Genomic DNA, 23,481 nt, shown 5'->3' on the forward strand with positions numbered 1-23,481 from the left:
ACGTACTTCTCGGTTGTTGTGACATCCTTTACCAGAAAAACTTCGGATATGTCATCTGCAGCTCTTTTCATAAAGTGTGAAATTTTATCAGGTTCTGTCGTATTTAGATTCACAAAGCCGCATAGAGCCAGAAACAATCGGTATGCGGGACAGTGCAGTTAACCCAAGACACTGTGCCCTGTTCATTAATTTTTTTCTGCTAAGCGGACTTGCTGCTGATCGTCGCCAAGAGTTTTCCTCAGATTGCCATGGAATTTATCTGGCTATTGAGCTTCTTTTCGTTGTTCTCGAATCACAGTTGTTCTGTACCGTTCAAGTGAAAGTACTTGTCACCGAAACACATCATAACGTCGCATCCTTTGTATCCGGTGACTCGGTCGAATCCTTTCAGCCATTTCGTCGTGTCCTGGTCATCATCTCCAGAGAATGTGGATGCGTGAGGTGCAGCTGACCAACTGCTGGCTTGGCATCCATTCGTCTCTGTTGAATCCGTAGACAAAAAATATGTAAAAAAAACTTTTGGAGACACAAATTTCGATCACTTTGTGATGTAGCCTCTTTGAGTCGGCATGCAACGAAGGATTCCTGCGGGTTCATTCTTTTCTAACCGAGCTCGCTGTTAGCAGTTCTCTCCAGCTGTCTTTCTTAAGTCTCTGTCCATATGTACAGTGGTCTTCCTCTTGGTTTTTTTCGGTATACTGGGCTCCAATCTGTCACTTGTTTTGACAACCTGCCAGCTTCTCTTCGGGCTATATGAGCTCCAGAGTATCGACTCTCTCTATTATGTCACTGAGTTTTATTGTCTGTCTGATACCAGCTGTTCACTAAACCAACATGATCTTTCCATTCCTCTTTGGGTTACTAATAGCTTTCTAACAATGCACTCATTTCACGTCCATGTCTCACAGCCATAAGTTATTACTGGCAGTATACACCGCTCAAAAACTGTTTTATTCTGCTCAGCCGACATCTTAGATTTCAAAACCGAAGAGTATCTCCCGTAAGCTTGCCAGCCTAAATAAATTCGTCAAAATATTTCTGGGTTTTGGTCTCCTTTTATATTTAGGGGTAAGCTGACCCAGATAGACATATTCTGAGACCCTTTGCAGATGCGCATGTGCAACAAATTTGTTATAGTTCCCTGTGGTAGCCATTCATTCATCGTGATCTTGGTTTTATCATAGTTCATTTTTAGACTAACTTCAGAGAAAACTAATATTACTTCACTGATCAATATTTTAAATTCTTCTATACTATTTGCAAACATAACAACAACATCCGCAAACGTTGGGTTATTTAATCTCTGTCCCAGAATTTTCATTCCCTTTGCTCGAACAGTCCACGGGTATACTGCTGTTTCATAGTGTCCAACGGGCACAATATTTCGGCGATCAGACATGTCGCCATCGTTAGGTGCGCTGACGAATTGAGATCCTGAGGGCGGGCGGCCGATTTAAATCCCTTCCCCTTTGTTTTCCGATCCAGTTTAGGCATCGATTTCTCTAGAATGCTGAAAATAATTTTTTAAATATAGAATCACCTTGTTTTCACCATTTTCACTGGGAAATTTACTGGTTTCTTCAACAACACTCGCAAGCGCTGTGGAGGTTTTCTATATGTTATATAAACTGTTCTATTTCTTCTTCTAGTAGTGCCTCATACACACCTGGATCACTGATAGAATCAAATGCCTTTTCGAAGGCTATAAAGGCGTGGCAAAGAGGTAGTTGGTACTCTTTTGTCTTCCCGATTGTTTCACGTAGATTCGGGATATGGTCAGTTATACTGAACACCGCACGGTACCCAGTTTGCTTAGTGGATTGAGCCAGGGCAAGCATAGTGCTCACTGTGCTAGACAAGATTCTAGAAAAACTTTTTACAGTGTGTACAGGAGGATGATAGGATGATAGTTCCTTACATATTTAGTACTACCTTTCGTACATATTAGGATTATTTTGGCCTTATTCCAACTTCTTGGCAATTTTCCACTGAGTAAACAACCTGAAAATATTTTACCTAAATGCCTTATACATTCTTCAGCCATCAGCTTTAAAATATCAATCGAGATGTGACCACTGCCTCTCGCAGTTCCTGTTTTCAGGTTGTCTGTAGCATGCTTGGTTTTAGATGGGAGTATTTCTGGGATTTGGTAAACGGAAGCATCCATATCTATTTTCCGTTTTACTCTATTACCTGTTACTTTTCGTAAGCTTCCGTTTGGCCATCATTAAACTAGCTTTTTTTTATCTTTAAGACTGACTTTTAACGTATCTTCTTCATACTTCTTCATGTCTTCTTTCATGGCCTTTTAACGTATCTTCTTTCATGGTCTTTCTCAGAGCGTTGTATATTCTCGTTTTTCTGTGTCTGTTTCTGCTTTAATTTTTCGTCACTTGTCCATCGAATTTATCTTTTCATTCCATCAAACAAATCTTTTTATTTGTTAGCTTCTTTGGTTGGTTTTGCGATTTGCTCAAGCCACACACTTTTTCAGCTGTTGTGATTAGTACATCTGTTATTTCTCCTGCTTTATATTCTATTACTAATATTATCCCAATTTTTTCTTGAAATTCCTCTTTCCATTCTTCGAGATTTTTTAGGTTCCTTTTCCTTTAATTAGTTTGAGTCTTTCATCTTTTATATGTCCGCACCCGGTAGGTGAATGGTTATCGTGACGGATTGTCAATCCTCTGGGCCTGGGTTCGATTCCCCGCTGGGTCGGGGAATTTTCTCCGCCCAAGGACTGGGTGTTGTGCTATCATCATCATCATCATCACCCTATCATCTTCATCGACTGCAGGTCGCCTAAGTGACGTCAAATTGAAAGACCGGCACCCGGCGAATGGTCTGTCCGACGGGGTGCCCTAGCCACACAATTAAATAAGAAATCTTTTATATTATTAATTTGTGTTATTGATCGATGATCACTTTTGGTACGAGGGGCGTTCAATAAGTAATGAAACACATGTGTATTTTCTGAAAGCATGTTGGTTTTATTAAGCATTCCGATACGCCATATTATTCCTCACCTTTTTTTGGCTACAGAACCCTATTTTTCAACATTATCTCCGTTCAGTGTCACGACTTTAGGCCTCCTTACGCGGAAAGCCTGTATTCCCACACGGTAGCCGCAGACATCGTCTTGCTGCATCGATAACGTCCTCATCATCCACGCACTGCTTCCCGCAGAGTGCATACTTTAGAGAGCCAGACAGATGGAAGTGGGAAGGTGCGATATCCTGGCTGCAGTGTGGATGAGGGAGGACAGTCCAGTGGAGTTTTGTGAGCTGCTCTCGGGTGCGCAGACTTGTGCGATGTCTTGCGTTGCCACGGAGTCGGACAAATTCGCTGGCACTTTCGCGGCGACGAACACACCGAAGTCGTTCCCTGATGTCCCTCTGGGCAGCAGTACGTACTTGAGGACATGGGCCAGGACAAGCCCCCCAGAGTGCCGGCAGGCCGTCGCCACGGCTGTACCGTCTGAGGGTGCGGATTTGAGGTGCTGTGGCGCCACTGCTGTTTTATTTCCGGTTCGCCTGTGACGATGTTCGACCAAGAATTGCCATAATCAGCCATGTAATGTGCAAGCAACTCCTCATAGACGATCCTTCGTTCGTCTTTGTGGTCTTGCGTTATGCGGCATGGAAATTGGCGTGCACACACCTTCGAGTACCCCAAACGGTGGACGAGTGTGTCGACACTACCAACAGAGACGTTCAGTTGTGCAGCAGGGTGTTTCACTCTGATCCGTCCGTCGCCTCAAATGAGAGTGTCCGCACGTTCCAACAGTGCAGGAGTCACAGCTTTGTGCGGTCACCTTGCAGGTAGGACCCCTCCAAGTCCATTTGCGACTAGGATGCTTCTTGAAGAACGTGGTCATAATAGGTGTTTTCACACAGTCTGCAAAGTGAATCAATCTCTCACCTCTGTCACTTCTTTCTCCTGTTCCATATTTTCCACTGCCAGAATCTTCTTTCTTGTACGGTGCAATATTGGCATTGAAGTCACCAATTGCTAATTTATAAAAGCAATGCCACCTTTTTTCGCAGGTTTGTTTCAGGCACTCGTAGAAATATTATGTGTCCTCATCCGAGTAACTAGAAACAGGAGCACAATTTTTTTTGTTTTTAGATTATTTTAAGCATGTGTTCAGACGTGCTATAGGTTCACACTATTACGTTTTATGATCTAATATAGTTTCATTTTTCCGCGCCTTTTCCTGCCCATCCGCACACGTACACCCACTGGCCAGGACAGTTTTAGCCCGCTACTCCGGACCACCGTGGTCGGCAACGCGCTGCTGGCCTCACGCCGCACGCTGTTCTCTCCGCCCCGCGCTGACTGACTGAGCAGTGGCAGGTGTAGTCCGGCCTGCCTGTAAACAACACGAGTGTGAGCGTCGTGTCGCTCGCGTCAGTACGCTGCCGCTGCAGCTGCAGTCAGCCTCTGTGCTCACATCTAGTCCGAATCAGATGGCACTATATCCTGTGACTTATTTTGCAAATACAGAATGGGGCTCAGTCCTCCTCAGATGTGGATTCTCTAACTTCAGCCAACACGAGAACAGTATCGCCTCTCCCCCGGGATTCTCACTGAAACTGCCGGCCGGAGTGGCCGTGCGGTTCTAGGCGCTGCTTTAATTAGTTCACAGTTCTAGGCGACTGATGACCTCAGAAGTTAAGTCGCATAGTGCTCACAGCCATATGAACCATTTGAATCACTGAAACTCCTTCAATAACGGCGCGACACTTCGGTACTCGTTGCGCCGATGGTAGCGGTATGTCGCTCAGTTGCTTCGCTATCTCTTGTTCTGCCTGCCTGATAAAGACTCCCAATTTTGTTCTCTTTTGTGGACGTGACGGCCGCACACCTGCCCAGACGTCTCCCAACAGTTCAGTCCGCCGTACCCCTTCGCTTTTCCTGTCTTGACGCTTTCGTTCCGTCTCATTTCGGTTCGTAGCGTTAGCCATAGATAAACGATCTGACAGACTCGAGACGTTTATCAGTAATCTTCTAAAAGTGCAATGTCCTATTCATTTCTGTTCCTTATGGCCGTTATTTCCCATATACTTATACCTGAAGAGTGTTCCGATCATATGGAAGTATTGCCTAATTGGGTCAGCATTTCCTTATAATTATCCTGCAAATGACACAATCCGGAAAGGTGGAAACAATACACTGAGTGCAAGTATGCCTCGTCGACGTCAAAGGGAGCCACATCGGCATGTGAGCGAGTTCGAACGGATCACAATGATCGGTCTTCGGGAAACGGAGTTGTCATACCGTGACATTTCGGCTCCCACAGTGATGTGTGTGTGGAAGCAGTGGATAGAGGAAGGTCGTACGCAGCGACGAGCGGGAACTGGACCACGGAACATTAGCACAGCACGGGATGACCGTCTTCTTGTCCGCATGCCCATTAATGACCGTACAGCTTTAATCACAGTGTTGACTCGTCTCTGGAGTACTGCAACAGGTGTCAACTTGTGTGCACCGACAGTTCGTCGCCGTCTGCTGCAGGTTGGACTGGTTGCACACATGCCATTATGTCGGCTTCTATTGTCCAGAAACCACAAGCTCCTCCCACTGCAATGGGCAAGTGAACCCCGTCACTGGATTTCAAATGCGTCCTACAGTGATGGCTGCATACGTGTCCGGCGGTACCGTCCTGAGCGCAACCTGGAGGGATACATTGCGGAGCAAACATAGCGGGCAAACACCAAGTTGGACGGTTTGGGGCGCCATTGGTTATAACTACCGGTTTCCCCTCGTACGTTTTGAACAGCAGCTGGTACCCAACAGGGGTTGTGGAGCCGGAGGTACTCCCCCTGCTTTAGGTATCTCCGCAGGCCACATTTCAACAGGACAGTGCCCTGCCACATATTGCGAGGAATGTACAGGCCTTCTTCGAAGAGTGACGGGTACCATGCCTATCGCCCATCGAACACGTCTGGGATATGGTTGGTCGGCAGCTGGTGCGTCACGGTGCTCCAGTAACTGCTGTCACGGGTTTTTGGGCCTGGATACAAACCGCGTGGAGGGAAATCCACCAGGAACGTATTCAGGACCTCACTGACTCAATGCCACGGCGTATAGAAGCTCTAATTACAGCGCATGGTGGCCGCACGACATACTGAGTAGTGGGGCTCAAAGGACACGTGTACAGACTTAAAAACGTGCTCATTTCTTACTTGTCCTGTACCTAACCTGTGGTATTAAATTAATTGAATTCTTGCGATTCCTTCCTGGTGCTGCAATTTCCACAAACAGTAGTGTACTTGCGGACATTCTGTCGCATAAAATAATCACCCCGCAAAGAGAAAAAAACAATGCAGTCAACGTAATCACAGTTGGTATGTTAGCGACCGCAAGCGTCTGTTGCAAGGGACAACTGAGTATTGAGCATTTTAGAACCGTGAACAGGAAACAGTACGTGACCGGGCTCTTTTCTTGCGATGTAAGCTGTCCCAGAACCAACTTGCTATCGATAAGTTTTTTGTTCTAATCTAGGTGTAGTGTTTACAATTTTTTCTTTCTCCTTCGTTATGGCCAGGCAGATATGGGGCCCTTGAATTGTACTTGCTGATATTTCGTCTGAAAGTCGTGTACAAGTCTCAAATGTTGTTCTTCTTCAACTTTTCCTCAATCTGCAGTAGTTGGTCCTCGTCGTGAGCACGTTTTCCCCCGCAGACAGTTTTCATGGCGTCTTTCCTCCCAGCCGACATATTTCGTTCAATTCTGATATGCAAGCTACATTTGTCACGAAACCAAATCACATTCGCGTATTTACCGTGGATCTTTATTTGGTTTTGTTGGTGGGACTGCTTTGTTAGCTGCCTTCATCAATCCTTCTTGCACCTGCTCACATTTACGTAGCTCTTGGAACTCCAGCTTCTGAGAGAACTCTTTGCTAGATCTGAGCTTAACGGTGTCCATCCCGCTCATTTTTGTCGGTTGGACCTTCTTAGCGTTCCTTGTCAGAAACTAAATCTTCATATTTGGAACATGGCAATCTGGGTCGAGGATAGCATTTCTCATAATTTTGCCAGTCTAGATCTGTCGATGTACTTTCATAGCGGTAGCGACGTGATTCATTTGGAACTGACCTATGGTTGGATTTGGGGATGTGCAAGTTTTCTGTTTCCTGGGTAAGTGTTTGAACGCCGTTAATTTCAGGATTAGATTGAATGGCTAGCAAAACACTACGATTCCCTTCCTATTTCTCTTCGTTTTATGGCAAGCAGCATTTCTTCCAACAATATTTTGTAATTATCTCTCTGCGTCGATTTGTGCATTGAAATCTTATAGGCAGAGTCTCGCAATTTCTACTACAATACATCTCTTACACCTGGTTCCTTATTGTTAGCCTGATTGAACACCTGGTTCCTTATTGTTAGCCTGATTGACTGATGCATGCAAATTTACGGTTGTGTAAATTTTGTTCATACTTCGAAAGGTTGCAGAAGCACACAGTGTGAATTTCCTAACCCTCCAAAACTTAATTTGTTCAGGCCACCTCTTTAAGAACTAACCTTTAAATTTTTCTGTGCAAATTTGAATAGATAACGCTAATATTAGGGCCCTGGGAATAGCTCTTATAGTGGAGAATTTGTATAAAATTTCACTCTGACTAACGCTATCTGACTGGAGTAGAGTGTTGATTTCGATTCTGAACTCATTGCTTATATCTTCCAGGACACAGATTAAAAGCCTACAACTTAAAGTAGATGAAGGAATCGAGCAGAAACAATGATTACATTCAATACTCACATTTATTCATGAATAGACTTATGGGATCAATACATAAAATGAATAATGGAAAAGATGTCTAACTCTGCATGAAGATTAAATGGAAAGCAGTGTCGTTCCCATATCAGTTAAATTACGTGTTTCCCTCTTAAGAATTTAATCTCTCCCGAAGCTCAGCGATAAAGACAATGTTTTACTCCTGTAATTTCCGATCAGAACAGTGGTTTGGTGACTAGATCCCAGAAGTCCACGCGTTCATTACCAGTGAAAAAGGAGATGACACGGGCGATCGTCCTGGATTCCACAAGTGTGAAATCAAGTCGAAGCGCTCTGCCCGTGCTGCTTATTCGTGTCCACTGTAGGTACGGGCGTGCTGCGCCGAGGCGTGCCGGGGTCGTCAGCGCCTGTGCGGGAATCGGTGCTGCAGCCGCCTCTAGTCAGCAGCTGTGCCGAATCGGCAAGGACTCGGACACTCGTCTCCTGCCACGATCTGATTCACTCGTGGTGCTCACCTCAACCCAGCCCATTCCTTGCCGCCGATAGGTGCCAGTCGCCAATTGCAAACACTCCCTCCAACAGAGAATCGCGCCAGGCGTGGTGTGCCTTTTCCAGCCTCCAACGACAAAATGAAACCCTCCCCTACTACCGAAAAGCATACAATCCAGCGCTGCAGTCTGGCGTCACACATCTTTACACCAACTGACGTTCTCCGACTAATGTCCGCGGCCTCGAAACTGAGTCCGAGAAATTCAGAGGCCCTTTGTGCGGCAAAAGTTTGTTTCCTGTGTCCCTCACCTTGTAGAAGCGGCAGACGCTTATCTCCAAAAGAAGTCGTAACAGATGGAAAAAGGCCTCTGGTTGCCACACACGGCGCCGAAGAGCCCTCGGGCTGGACAAAAGGTGCAAGAAGTCGTGTGGGAGAACAATGCCAGGCGCAGGCTCCCCTGAATCGAAAAGCATTCTCGACCACGCAAAGCGTTGGTGGAGTGTTTACCACTTGAGTAGTATCATTCGCTGAACTTTCCTCCGCGTTTTCATCACTTCACCACTTAGATCAGTGCCGTTTCACACTGACCACGTTACTGCCGAGGCTCTCAGCCCTGGAGCGCCAACACTGATTGGTTCGTTGATCTGGAATGCCTTATTCAACGACCCACTCGATTGCTCGTCTTAACAGGGAACGTATCGTAGATTACGTGCTGGAACTGAAGTGAGAGACGCTGCTTTGGGTTTGTTGTTGAACTTCTGCAGATGGTGAACAGTGATGCACTACGGTGCCATCAGCCCAGAGCCACAAGATCTCCTGAAAGGGTGATCACTAGGACACAGCGTTTTTTGCCTTTTTTCTGTGTTTTGGTATACCCTTCATTACATGGGTCAGTTACGGTATACTGTGGTGTGCGTACTGTAAGACCTTCGGTACACACACCATCAGATTAGTTGACTTGTCGCTCTAGCGAAATAGCCGAGTGTCAGCTATATGTCTCTTGGTCTTATCGTGGCGTGTTTATCTTCTGCCGTTAGGTCAGACGATAGAAATGCCGAAACTTCCTGGCAGATTAAAACTGTGTGCCCGACCGAGACTCCAACTCGGGACATTTGCCTTTCGCGGGCAAGTGCTCTGTCATCTGAGCTACCGAAGCACGACTCACGCCCGGTCCTCACAGCTTTACCTCTGCCAGTATCTCGTCTCCTACCTTCCTCACTCCGCTGCAGAGTGAAAATCTCATTCTGGAAACATCCCCCAGGCTGTGGGTAAGTCATGTCTCCGCAATATCCTTTCTTTCAGGAGTGCTAGTTCTGCAAGGTTCGCAGAAGAGCTTCTGTAAAGTTTGGAAGGTAGGGGACGAGATACTGGCAGAGGTAAAGCTGTGAGGAACGGCCGTGAGTCGTGCCTCGGTAGCTCAGCTGGTAGGCAGTCTGCGTTCGCCAGGGCAGCAGTGCGCACCGCGCTCGGCCGTCCACGCCGCTGCGCGTGAAGTGTTTTGTTTACTTCCTCGTCACAGCGCTTCTCAGTGAACACGCTCTAATGGCCAACTCTTACAGGAACAACACTCTTACGTTCACCTTCTCAAATGAATACGCACGACCCAAAGCACTGGCCGTCGAACGCTTCCTACGCGAAGACGTGAAGATCCCCCGTGACGAACTCATCGGCATACACCTATCGATCATTAGCAGCGTCGTTTATGTTAAGGTGACTTCCGACGCTGCCTGCCATGAGATTATTCAAAGGACGCGACATGGACTAAAATTTCGGCACGCCGACGGAAACGTCGGGCCTGTGGATGTCGACCATGCAGGACTTGGCCTTCACACGATCCGTGTATTCGAACTGCCCTTCGAGGTGAATGAAGATGAAGTCATCGCGGCGCTAAGCCCGTTCGGAAAAGTCCAGAGCCACGTAGCCGAGACATGGGCACAGTTTACGACGTATCCGGTGCTTAATGGTGTGAGACAAGTCCGAATCGATCTCAAACGGCACGTTCCATTGTATATTTCTATCGGCGGCTGCCGTGCAGTGGTCATTTACGACGGACAACCTCGAACATGTTCCGGTTGTGGCAAAGAAGGCCACGTCCGTAATGAATGCCTGCAACGCCGCATCACACAACTAAGGCCCGACGATACCAACACCGACAGAACCACGACCACCCTTTCAGCCACCTATGCGGCGACACTGCACGCCCAGCCCACACAAGACGCCGTTCATGAGCGTCTCTCTGGCCCGATACACCCGGAGGCGTCCCAGCACCTTGACACCGGCGATGCCGCCCGTGAACATGTCCAACAGCTGGACACACCCACGCTAGAAGATCTCAAGGATACCAATGAGAGTGTTCTGGAGAATGACGACCGCATCATAGCACCCGCGGCTTTTGTACCAGAACGACATGAATCTCTTCCTTCCCCAGACACCGAAACTCATTTCCGAAAGCAGAAGTCGCCCAAACGACGAAAAAAACGCCGCAAGACATCAGAATCGACCATTGAGCCCCCTCCGCAGGACGAAGAGATGGCACATCACTCTGACGGAGAACACGTTAACACTTTCTCCTCTGCCACGGAGACGCGTCATCCACAAGACGGTGAACCGTCCAACAGAGATCGCCCGCGCCCAGAAGCCATGGAACATAGCACGCCTGTTGTCACCGACGCAACTGAGCCGACTCGGCCGGCGCTGCCACCTCTCGCCGATGCCAAACCTGTCGGACATTTTTCATGGGCGGATGACACGGATTTCGCACCTCCATCTGACGCGGAAATGAGATCTGTTCCTCCGTTAGACCAACACTAAAATGGTGGAAGTTTCTACGGCGACTCCTGCGACTTCTATGGACTTCCAGTATCCACCACAACAATCTTCACCAGCTACGAACCTATCGGCAGCACGGATCTCCCATCAGGAGTACCGAATAGCTACTATCAATACTAATAATATCGGCTTCCACGCTAAACTTCAACTGCTCCGTGACACGCTAAGAGCAGCGGACATCGACATCGCCCTGTTACAAGAACTGAGGAGAGCAGCTTGGGTTGGGTGTTATGGATATGAGACGTACGCCGCCCCTGCAGCTATGGAACACACAGGCGCAGCCATCCTCCTTCGAGAAGGAATTGCAGTTTCCGATGTCGCATACCTCCCAACAGCGCGAGGGGTGGCCATAACAGTTGAAGGACTCAAAATCATACTTCTCTGCGCCCCATCGGGCACTGATAAACGGAGGGATCGCTCCCAGTTCTACGCAGAAGATATCACACCTTTATTCCTCGGCCGATACGATCATCTCATCGTAGGTGGAGATTTCAACTGTGTTCTCGAGCGCACAGACCAGTACCCCCCATTTCACCACATGTCCGGAACTTCGCTTCCTCGTCCGCCGCCTTCGTCTCCTTGACAATTGGCGAGTGGTACACGGCGACCGCCCGGGGTATACTCACATTACGAGCCACTCCGCCAGCCGACTTGATAGAATATACATCTCTCACGCTCTAAAATCAGTTGTCCTCGACGCGGAGCGTTGGCCGTCTGCCTTCTAGGATCATGACATCTACATCTGTACCATGAACCTACGTCGACAATCTATATGGCGCAGTGCAGGACCTTGGAAACTCAATGTCGCGCTACTGCGGGACCCTGAATGTCGACGACAGGTCACCGACACGTGGCACACCTGTGTTGAACGAATTATGCGTTACGAGACCACACTGCAGTGGTGGTTGCTGTGCGCCAAACCGGCCATCCGACGCACATTGACACACTATGGAAGAGCCAAAGCCAGGTGGAATCACCATACAACTGATTTGTACTATAGCGCTCTACGCGAACTCATGGATCAACCTCCATCCCCGGATCGTCTAAAAGAAGCTCAACGCATTAAGGCAAAGATTTTAACCTTGACCAGATGCCGTCTAGAGGGAGCTATTATACGAGCACGCAGCCAAGATAGTATTAACGGTGAAGAACCTTCTATGCATCATATTATTCAAAATGTTCGTCGACGCCGACAGGCTTTAATGACAACTGTAGACTTACCTGATGGACGCCGGCTGACTTCGCAAGCTACCATTGCGGATGCATTCACAACGCACTATAGACTTTTCTATCAAGAGGTACCTGCCGGTGCAGAGGCCATTGCTGAGGTTGGCCAGGAGACACTTGGTACTCTAAACGCAGCAGCTACAACCCTCCTGACTTCTGAAGTGACCACCGACGACGTCCAAGGCGCTGTGGCCAAGGGTCTCTGAATCGATCTCCCGGCCCGGATGGTTTACCTGTCGAATTTTACAGAACCTTCCAAGATTTGATGATGCCACGATGTAGGGACATGTACTGGGAACTTTTGTCCGGCGCGGCGAACCCGCCACCAATGTTCATGGAAGGCTTACTTGTACCAGTCCCGAAACCCGCAGGAGGAACACGACTCCTCAGTTATCGGCCGATCACGTTACTCAATTCCGACTTCAAGATTTTCACACGCCTTCTAGCAGTGCGACTCAAACATGTCTTACGAGACATTGTTTCCCACGAACAAACATCTTTAGGCGGCGATCGTAATATACAGAGAGCCCTCAGTGAATATCGAGATTTGATCGCTGTGGCAACACACTCACGACTGCCAGGCGCTTTAATCTCCATCGACTTCAAGCAAGCGTTTGACCACGTCAATCATGGATTCTTCAACGCAGTGATGAACCGAATGGCAATTCCCCCGACGTTCACGCAAGTGATTATGCGGCTCCTTCGTGGAGCAACGTCCAGACTTCTCATCAACGGCAGACTTACAGAACCTATACGGAGTGAACACTCAGTACGGCAGGGTTGCCCCTTGTCGATGGTGCTTTATGCCATTGCGATGGAACCACTCATTTGCGGATTACGGCGACGTTTGACAGGTATTCCACTCCGGGATCATATGTTCCGCTGCCGAGCTTACGCGGACGACTTGGCCCTCGTCGTACGTTCAGCGGCCGACGTACAAGCTGCGATGCAGTGGGTTACCCGTTACAGTGCAGGGGCAGGGAGTGCTATGAACGTGGCAAAATAATGCGCCATGAAGATCGGCCGCGGCCTTCCCGCAGACAGCGTAGTCCCATTTCAACTGGAGGACACCCTTCGCTGTCTCGGGTTGGTGTACACGCGAGACATTCGCCGCACCTCGGCGATCAATTATCGGGCGCTGCTGCAACGCATCCGGGCCAACATACAAAATCACATACTACGCCCGCTGTATATGTGCCAGAGAGTTACCTTCGTCAATACCCATCTGGCAGCCCGGATACCCCATATAGCGCAGATTCTGCCCATCACTGCGACAATGGCGCAGGCGGCTTTCGGCTATTTCATTTGTTCTGGACACATCTTCAAAGTCCAGTATGAAGTTCTCACCTTACCGAAGCGGGATGGTGGCCTCGATCTGGTTAATGTGAGAGCCAGGACTACGGCACTTTACACCAATACCATGCTCCGGTTATGGAAGAGCCAAAATGCTAGTTTTACTCAAATGTTGACCACCGAGCTCGCACCTGTTTCGAGACGCCCACCGACATCTTTGGCACACATCAAACCTCCGATGTCACATATCGGCCGTTTCTTTTTGGAGTACAGCTACATATGCACCGAGCTCCCCAGGACCAGGAAGACGACCACCCGCGACATCTACCGCCTTCTCCGAAAGTCTCCACCACGCAGCCCCGCCGAAACACGTCAACCTCAGGTTTCATGGCCTACAGTTTGGAAAACGATCCACCAACCATATCACACCACTGACACCACCTCTATGTGGTACCTTCTCGTCAATGGCAAGTATACTACAAGACAGAAACTGCATCGTATTGCACTGGTGGACTCACCCCTGTGCCTCAAATGCAATGTCGAAGATACAGATTTACATCTTTTTGAGTGTGGGCCAGCAGCAGCTGTCTGGACCCTCGTACAGAAGATTGTGGCTTTCTACCTCCGAGTACCACCACATCACGTTTCTCCTACTATGATGATATATCCTGACACGACCTACTTTCCACCGGCTAAGTGTCACGCCGTCACATGGATCAGTGGCATGGCTGTCAACTACCTCTTCCGGGACGACATCGTCGATCCGGCGGACTTTTGGACACGCCTCCAAGTACATCACCACACCCTTCGCCGACATCGACACTATCGGGGCACTTGATGATGACCAACTTTAAACAGAACTTGATTAGTTTTCACATACATTTATTAAAATAATAAAAAAACGTAGAAATTACGTAACTTAATTCTGGATGCTGTTTACAATTGACATTCTGAAGTTCCTTTGGTCTTGATATGTTAATTTTATTCTCACATATCTCTGATACTTGACAAAGTGTCTATACATTTATCTTCATGGCTATGTACAGGAATATGGTAATCTTATAGGGGCAGACTGAAACTTGACTACAGACTAATGCAGACTGACTAATAGGAGGTCTGTACACTCGTCATAATACCTCGCGCGTTCAGCTATCACTGCGCGAGTGTGATCCGCGAGGAGAAAAGGTTCTACGTTAGCAGCAATCTCATTGGCTGCGTTACATATTAATACGCGGATCGGCCAAAGCAGAATTTGGTCCGTCTCAGCGCCATCTCGTAGTGCGGAGACGGACGAGCGCTGCTCCTGCTCTGTTGTGCTTAGCAAGGCGCGCTCTATGTGGAAAGTTGTGCACGCGCTGACTTAGCGGAACTATGTGCATAACATATACCCTTCATTACTTGGGTCAGTGACGTTTCACACTGACTAAGTTAGCGCCAAGCCTCTGAGCCTCGGATCCTAAGGTCAGATTGCTTCGCTGATCTGTGTTTGTTGACCCAACCACGTACTGGGTTGCTCAGCGTAACAGGGAACTTCTCGTAGATAATATGCTGGAAATGGAATGAGTGAAGCTGCTCGGATTTTCTTATTGAATCCAATAGAATAATGCAGCAGAAGGTTAGCGATGACGTACTACAATCCCATTAGCACAGAGCCACTAAGTCTCCTCTCAGGGTTATCCCTGAAGCGCAGCGTTCTTTCCCTTGTTTGTGTTATTTTTCTATGTTTTGCTATATCCCTTCATTACGTGGGTCAGTGACGTCACTGCCATGGTCCTGTCCCTCGGTGCCCTAGCTGTGACTGATTTGCTGATTGCTTACCCAACCACCCACTAGACTTCTCGGCGTAGCAGACCTGTAGTAGACTGCGTGCTGTAACTGGAATGAGAGCCAATGGTCTTGCCCCAACGGTAACACCGGCTCCCGTGACATCACCGAATTTAAGCGCTGCCGGGCTCGGCTCTGCGTCAGTCTGCGAAGTGCCGGTGGGTCGCACTCAGCCCTTGTGATGACAACTGAGGAGCTACTTGACTGAGAAGCGGCGGCACCGGCCAGGAGAGCGGCGTGCTGGCCAACGTGCTGCTCCGGTGACGCCCTTCGCCTCAGGATGGCTCGACGGTCGGTCGCTGCCGTTGGGCCTTCGAGGCCTGTTCAGAAGGTGTTAGCCCAGAACCGCGAGGTCTCCTCACTGGCTAATTCCTGGGACCTATTGTTCTTTCTCTTTTTGTTTGTGTTGTTTTTTTATGTTTTGAATAATCCTCGATTACTTCGGAATTTCTACCTTGTGTGCTTTTTATTTCTGTATACAGGGTTAAAAGTATTTAAACCGACAAACTCTGGCAGGTTGTAGGGGACATCAAAACAAATATTTTTCCCTAATGTCGTTTTTTCCTATGAGGAGTATTTAAACCGGTAGAGGAAGATTTCTCCGGCGACAAATTAATTAAACCAACAAACACTTTTCCATTTTTTATGACCAAGAGACAACAACTAGGTAGCAGATACGGTCCAATTAAACAGTCTCCAACAACACCGACCCACACATTAACGAAGAACCGCACTTGATGTGCGCTAGTAACTGTGGCATGTGGCTTATCCTCACTCCAGACATGCGAATTGTGCATGTTGAAGACTCCATCACGTTGCTTCATCGGTAAACAACACCGAGGATGGCAACGTAGGATGCATTTCACACTGTTCTAGCTGCCACTGCGAAAACTGTGCTCTGGGTGGATAATCAACTGGTTGCAGGTTGTGGACACGCTGTAAGTGAAATGGACGTAACAATTGCTCTCGAAAGACTGTTCTTACATTGGTCTGATTCGTCCCCATGTGACATGCAATTGCACGAGTGCTGATTCAAGGATCCCGCTCCACATGCTGCAAGACAGCTTCCTCAAATTGCAGCGTTCCTACCATGCGACGGCGTCCTTGTCCAGGTAATCTGCTAAGTGACCCGGTCTCACGCAGACGTTGATACACAGGTCGTATGATGCGGGATACGGCGATTACGATATTGTTGTTTATAAACCCGCTCTACAGCTCGTCCGTTGTGGTGCACTATGTAGTACGCACCAACCATATCAGTGTACTCACTCCAGGTGTATCGCTCCATTAGTAAACAGAGACAATGCACTACTACACTGGTAGACAGCAGTTGCCTACAACTGACCTCTAACTACTGAAGATCATAATACGGCCTCTATCAACTGAAGAGCATAATACGGCCTCCAACGGTTTAAATAATCCTCGTAGGAAAAAATGACATTAAGGAAAAATATTTGTTTTGATGGCCCTTACAACCTCCCAGAGTCTGTCGGTTTAAACACTTTTCACCCTCTATAAAAAGTAGTGTTCCGGCTGGCTGGCTAACTGACTCATTGTCGCCCAGCCCAAACCACTGAGTATAGACACTTGAAATTTACGGAGATTGTTGCTCTTTTACTGGAGTAGTTGTTTAACAAGGGATTTTTGCATGTTCGACCTCTCAGGGGAGTGAAATACGGGCTGAAAGGCTTTGTGAAATTTTTCGCTATATAGGCAGTTTTGAAGCTACAATTGGTATTCCATCGTAAGAGATGGAAAAGAGCCAACGTGGTACAACAACCGAGTTAGAAAACTGCTGCGGAAGCAAAGGGAACTTCACAGCAAACATAAACATAGCCAAAGCCTTGCAGACAAACAAAAATTACGCGAAGCGAAATGTAATGTGAGGAGGGCTATGCGAGAGGCGTTCAATGAATTCGAAAGTAAAGTTCTATGTACTGACTTGGCAGAAAATCTTAAACAATTTTGGTCTTATGTGAAAGCGATAGGTGGACCAAACCAAACCTCCAGATACTCTGTGACCCGTGATGACTGGGTGTTGTGTGATGTCCTTAGGTTAGTTAGTTTAAGTAGTTCTAAGTCCTAGGGGACTGATGACCATAGATGTTAAGTCCTATAGTGCTCAGAGCCATTTGAACCATTTTTGAACTCTGTGACCAAAATGGTACTCAAACAGAGGATGACAACTAAAGGCCGAAATACTAAATGTCTTTTTCCAAAGCTGTTTCACAGAGGAAGACTACACTGTAGTTCCTTCTCTAGATTGTCGCGCAGATGACAAAATGGTAGATATCAAAATAGACGTCAGAGGAATACAGAAACAATTAAAATCGCTCAAAAGAGGCCGCTGTACCTGATGTGATACCAGTTCGATTTTACACGGAGTACGCGAAGGAACTTGCTCCCCTTCTTGCAGCTGTGTACCGTAGGTCTCTAGAAGAGCGTAGCGTTCCAAAGGGTTGGAAAAGGGCACAGGTCATCCCCGTTTTCAAGAAGGGACGTCGAACAGATGTGCAGAACTATAGACCTATATCTCTAACGTCGATCAGTTGTAGAATTTTGGAACACGTATTATGTTCGAGTATAATGACTTTTCTGGAGACTAGAAATCTACTCTGTAGGAATCAGCATGGGTTTCGAACAAGACGGTCGTGTGAAACCCAGCTCGCGCTGTTCATCCACGAGACTCAGAGGGCCATAGACACGGGTTCACAGGTAGATGCCGTGTTTCTTGACTTCCGCAAGGCGTTCGATACAGTTCCCCACAGTCGTTTAATGAACAAAGTAAGGGTATATGGACTGTCAGATCAATTGTGTGATTGGATTGAAGAATTTCTAGATAACAGAACGCAACATGTCATTCTCAATGGAGAGAAGTCTTCCGAAGTAAGAGTGATTTCAGGTGTGCCGCAGGGGAGTGTCATAGGACCGTTGCTATTCACAATATACATAAATGACCTTGTGGATGAAATCGGAAGTTCACTGTGGCTTTTTGCAGATGATGCTGTGGTGTATCGAGAGGATGTAACAATGGAAAATTGTACTGAAATGTAGGAGGATCTGCAGCGAATTGATGCATGGTGCAGGGAATGGCAATTCAATCTCAATGTAGACAAGTGTTACGTGCTGCGAATACATAGAAAGAAAGATCCATTATCATTTAGCTACAAAATAGCAGGTCAGCAACTGGAAGCCGTTAATTCCATAAATTATCTGGGAGTACGCATTAGGATTGATTTAAAATGGAATGATCATATAAAGTTGATCGTCGGTAAAGCAGATGCCAGACTGAGATTCATTGGAAGTATCCTAAGGAAATGCAATCCGAAACCAAAGGAAGTAGGCTACAGTACGCTTGTTCGCCCACTGCTTGAATACTGTTCTGCAGTGTGGGATACGTACCAGATAGGGTTGATAGAAGTGATAGAGAACATCCAACGGAGAGCAGCCCGCATCGTTACAGGATCATTTAGTAATCGCGAAAGCGCTACGGAGATGATAGATAAACTCCAGTGGAAGACTCTGCAGAAGAGACGCTCAGTAGCTCGGTACGGGCTTTTGTTGAAGTTTCGAGAACATACCTTCACCGAGGAGTCAAGCAGTATTTTGTTGCCTCCTACGTATATCTCGCGAAGAGACCATGAGGATAAAATGAGAGAGATTAGAGCCCACACAGAAGCATACTGACAATCCTTCTTTCCACGAACAATATGAGACTGGAATAGAAGGGAGAACCGATAGAGGTACTCAAGGTACCCTCTGCCACACACCGTCAGGTGGCTTGCGGAGTATGGATGTAGATGTAAATGTAGAAGAGATGCCAGACCAGTGGAACGGGGCCATTATAGGCCCGATTCATAAGAAGATGGACAAAGCTAACTGTGAAAATTATCGCGATATTGCTTTAGTCAGAGCGGTGTACAAAGTATTAGCCAAAGTCATTGCTATGATACTGACACCAATTACAGAAGAAATACTCGGAGGCTACCAATGCGGTTTTCGACGGTTCAGATCAACAATCTTCATTACAAGGCAAACAATGAAACAGTGATATGAATACAATGTTGATGTACACCAACTTTTTCTAGACTTTAAACAGGCCTATGATAGTGTTAAAAGGAGAAAGCGAAATGCACCTTAATGCTGTTGTGTTTCCCAAGTAAGCTTATCAGAATGATACAAATGGCCCTCACCAGCACGAAATGCCAGCTAAAAGTAGAAGGAAAACTTTCTAAAGAATTTGAGGTCAACTGAGGTTTAAGGCAGGATGGTGTACTATCCACGCTACTCTTCAACACAGTGCCGAAGAGAGTGATGCAAATGGTAGAGACTGATAACGGAGGTGGCGCTCTGTTTAATCGTATGTACCAAAATCTAGCTTATACTGATGATGTGTGCACTTTGTTTAGAAGTTTGAAAGAAATGGAGAAGGATTTGGCAGACTGGAACAGGAGGCAGAACAGTTGGGACTTATTGCAGGAAAAATGCTGTTGTTAAAGAGAAATATATTAAGTTGAACAGAGGTAATTATGACAGATGTGAGAAGTTCCAATACCTGGGAGTACCGGTTATGGAGGATAGCAGGATAAGAAAAGGAATAAAATCTAGGATTGTTGCAGAAAATAGAGCTTACTGGGCCCTGATCGAGATCATTTAGTCACGTAGCACGAGCAGAAAGAGGAAGGTGACTGTCTATCGAGCAGTCATAAGACCGGTGGTAATGTATGGCTCAGAAACGCGGACAATGACTGTAGCAGAAGAAGAGCTCTCGAGAAGATGGGAGAGGAAAATACTAAGGAAGATTTTTGGAGCCGTGTATGAGGCGGGGCAATGGAGGATAAGGAATTGGAAGAACTGTAGAGAAATCCTGACTCGGTGACTGAAATTAAGTGTAACAGATTGAGATGGCTGAGCCATGTAGAGCGAATGTCAGAGGCTGGTTCAAATGGCTCTGAGCACCATGGAACTTAACATCTATGGTCATCAGTCCCCTAGAACTTAGAACTACTTAAACCTTACCAACCTAAGGACATCACACAACACCCAGTCATCACGAGGCAGAGAAAATCCCTGACCCCGCCGGGAATCGAACCCGGGCCCGGGAAGCCAGAACGCTACCGCACGACCACGAGCTGCGGACGAATGTCAGAGGATCGAGCTGTCAAAAATCCAGGTGGCAAAAGGACCAAAGAGGGACCCCGAAAGCGATGGCTGGAGGATGTGGAAGATGATTTGAGAAAGACTGGAGTCAGGAGATGGCGGAAACGAGCAGAAAACCGTCAGGGTTGGGCTGTGATCATCAGAGAGGGCAAGGCGTAGGCTGTAGCGCCAAGTAGTAAGTAAGTATATTTATTTCGGGGGCCGCACAACCAGAGGCGCCCCCGCCCTCCGCCTCCGCCGCCACCAGAGCCCGCTCTGTGCCGTTCCGCGCCGCCCCCACCACGGCCGCCCCCTCGCCTCCAGCAGCCTCCCTCCCTCTCCCTCTCTCTGCCTGTCGTTGCTGGTGCGGTGACTGGCGTATCCCGCAACCCGGGGAGCCCACTTTTCCTGCGTGTGGCCATTGTCACACACTGTGCATGTCTCACTGTATATATTCCTCGGGAGAGGACAGGAGCTTCATTTTCAAGCAAGTTCAATAACAGCCCCCTGAAACAACACAGAAATAAGAAATAAATGTTTTATATCCAGTGTCGAAGTTTAGCAACTTCAGTAAGCACGCATTTTCGACCTTATTTCCTAAACCATCTTGGAACGTACCGTCCCTGTACAGCCTGTTAACTTTCCGTTTAATGACTCTATCCAATTTTCTTAATAAATAATAGTTCATACGGATCAATGACAGTCTTATGTAGATCCAACATGTTGTTGGGAAACGACCGGCAACCTACCACTGGTAAATCTTTGTTTAAATTTCTGACACAATAGCGAGTGATTTACAATGGTGACTACTTTAGAACGTACGCGTTCGTTTCCACAGACACCGAGCGGGTAGTGCAGTGGTCAGCACACTGAACTCGCGTTCGAGAGGACGACGCTTCAAACCCGTGTCCGGCCATCCTGCTTTAGGTTTCCCGCGATTTCCCTAAATCGATTAAGGCAAATGCCCGGAGGGTTCCTTCGAAAGGGTACGGCCGCTTTCCTTCTCCATCCCTCCCTAAACCGAGCTTATGCTCCGCCCCTAATGACCTCGTTGTCGACGGGACGTTCAACACTCATCTCCTCCTCCTTCCAAACCAGACTGCGCTAAAAGTGTCTACCAAAGCAAAATTCAACTGACATACTTGGGCGACGTCCACACAATACATAGTCATACATCGCATATAGAGTAATCTCATCACAGCCTCAACATTCAGCAGATGAAACTGGCATCGTTAGCTTGTTTGTGGTGCATTCTATCAGTGCCATTTTCATCTGCTGATTGTATCACACATGTAATGAATATGTTTTGTATGACTGTGTATTGTGTGAATGTTAACCACATACAATGTCAGTGGAATTTTGCTTTGGTGAATACTTCTAATACACGTCTGGTTTTAAAATGAACGGCTACGTTCTAAACCAGTCACCAGCACAAATTACACGGAACTATGACACCAACTTTAACAAAGAATTATCAGTTGTAGGTTTCACAGATTTCAGTCAGTTATGAAAAACAGTTGGATCTTTTTCAGTGACATTTAAAATAAATACTGTGAAGATACTAAGTTTACAATTACAACAAATAAGAGGAAAATAGATGCAATTGTAGTTGCTGTTACATGAAACATAACAATTCATATACAGTTGGACAAATTTCCTTTAGTTTCACTGAACTATTAATTTTACAAGCGAGTGCTTGTTAAAATTTCCACGTCTAGACAGCTATAAAATAAAACACGACAAATCAACTTGTAGAAACATTTCCAATACAGAAACTTTACGACCATTTGCAATATAGTTGCGAACACAATCCGCTTCAAATCACGACTCACTTTCTATTGATGTGATCTTGCCTTCAATAGAAACTGCTTTGCTAGGATTCACAAATGTTCGTTAAATATTGAAACGACTCTTAATGAAGTTAATTATTAATAAAAGTAATTTTTTTAAAACTTTATATTAGGGCATACATTCTGAAACAATAATTTTATTTGTGTAGTGATAATCTTTGTGAAATAAAACTTCAATACTAGTGTGTATTTTTATACTATGTTTTAGTAAACATTTTCAGCTTATGCACAGATTTTTTTTGTTATTTTATATCTCCTGTATATCTACATTTTTATTATAACTAAGAAAAAACGGTGCTATAAAATTACTGACGTATTTTTTTTGGCAATATTCAGTTTCATGTGGAAAAAACAGAAATTTGTATACATCAATACAGTTTACTTCAGAAGTCTCACAAAAATGTTAATAGGCACAGCCTGCAAAATTTATTATATTAACCTCAGAAAAAGTAACAGAATCTAAATGAACTTGATACATCTATTAATTATTAATGTGGATTAGTTTTCTTTTTATACCATGCATGTCTGGACATTCCTCATAGTAGAAGGCTACTATCGTTCGTTTATTAGTCTGATAATCTGCATGTCTGATGATCTGATGGTTGTTCCTTTGCAGCGGAAGGTGAAGCAAGCGAGCGAGAGGGACTTCCGATACCAGGTAAGTGTCTCACACGCAACTCTGTTCTACTCCACTCTACTCCACCACTGCCTCGTAGCTCCTTCAGCACTTCTGCCCTAGCATTCTGCTTCGGGTCTCTACAACAAGGCATCTTATTCAACTGCAAAAGCAAGTCAAACGTTGTCCATGCTTTCACAAAAACACAGCTTTCTCTGTTGTCAGTGTAAGAGTAACCATACGGCTCATCTACATCTACATCTACGTCCATACTCCGCAAGCCACCTGACGGTGGTAATCCGCATTAGTTTCCTTGCTGCTGTGATACGGTCCACGCATCCGTTCCTGCACTGGTGTGCGCAGCCGAGGAACGCAGAAAGTGACCAGATTTCTGTGTGCGCCTGCTGGGAAGCTCAGGGAGCGGCGCGAGTAACGAAACCCACAACGTAGACTGCTGGCACGATACG

At 46.6% G+C, this 23,481-nt stretch overlaps 1 protein-coding gene across 1 annotated transcript in view; it reads left to right on the forward strand.

Annotated features, from left to right (window-relative positions):
• The window catches only part of LOC126354208 (transient receptor potential-gamma protein), an 847,751-nt gene that overhangs the window by 679,506 nt on the left and 144,764 nt on the right, over positions 1 to 23,481 (forward strand). Inside the window, exon 16 of the mRNA XM_050003666.1 lies at positions 23,015 to 23,056. Coding sequence (XP_049859623.1) covers positions 23,015 to 23,056 — 42 coding nt within the window. The remainder of the gene's footprint in view (positions 1 to 23,014; positions 23,057 to 23,481) is intronic.

This window comes from Schistocerca gregaria, chromosome 3, assembly GCF_023897955.1.
Source record: "Schistocerca gregaria isolate iqSchGreg1 chromosome 3, iqSchGreg1.2, whole genome shotgun sequence".
Classification (NCBI taxonomy): domain Eukaryota; kingdom Metazoa; phylum Arthropoda; class Insecta; order Orthoptera; family Acrididae; genus Schistocerca; species Schistocerca gregaria.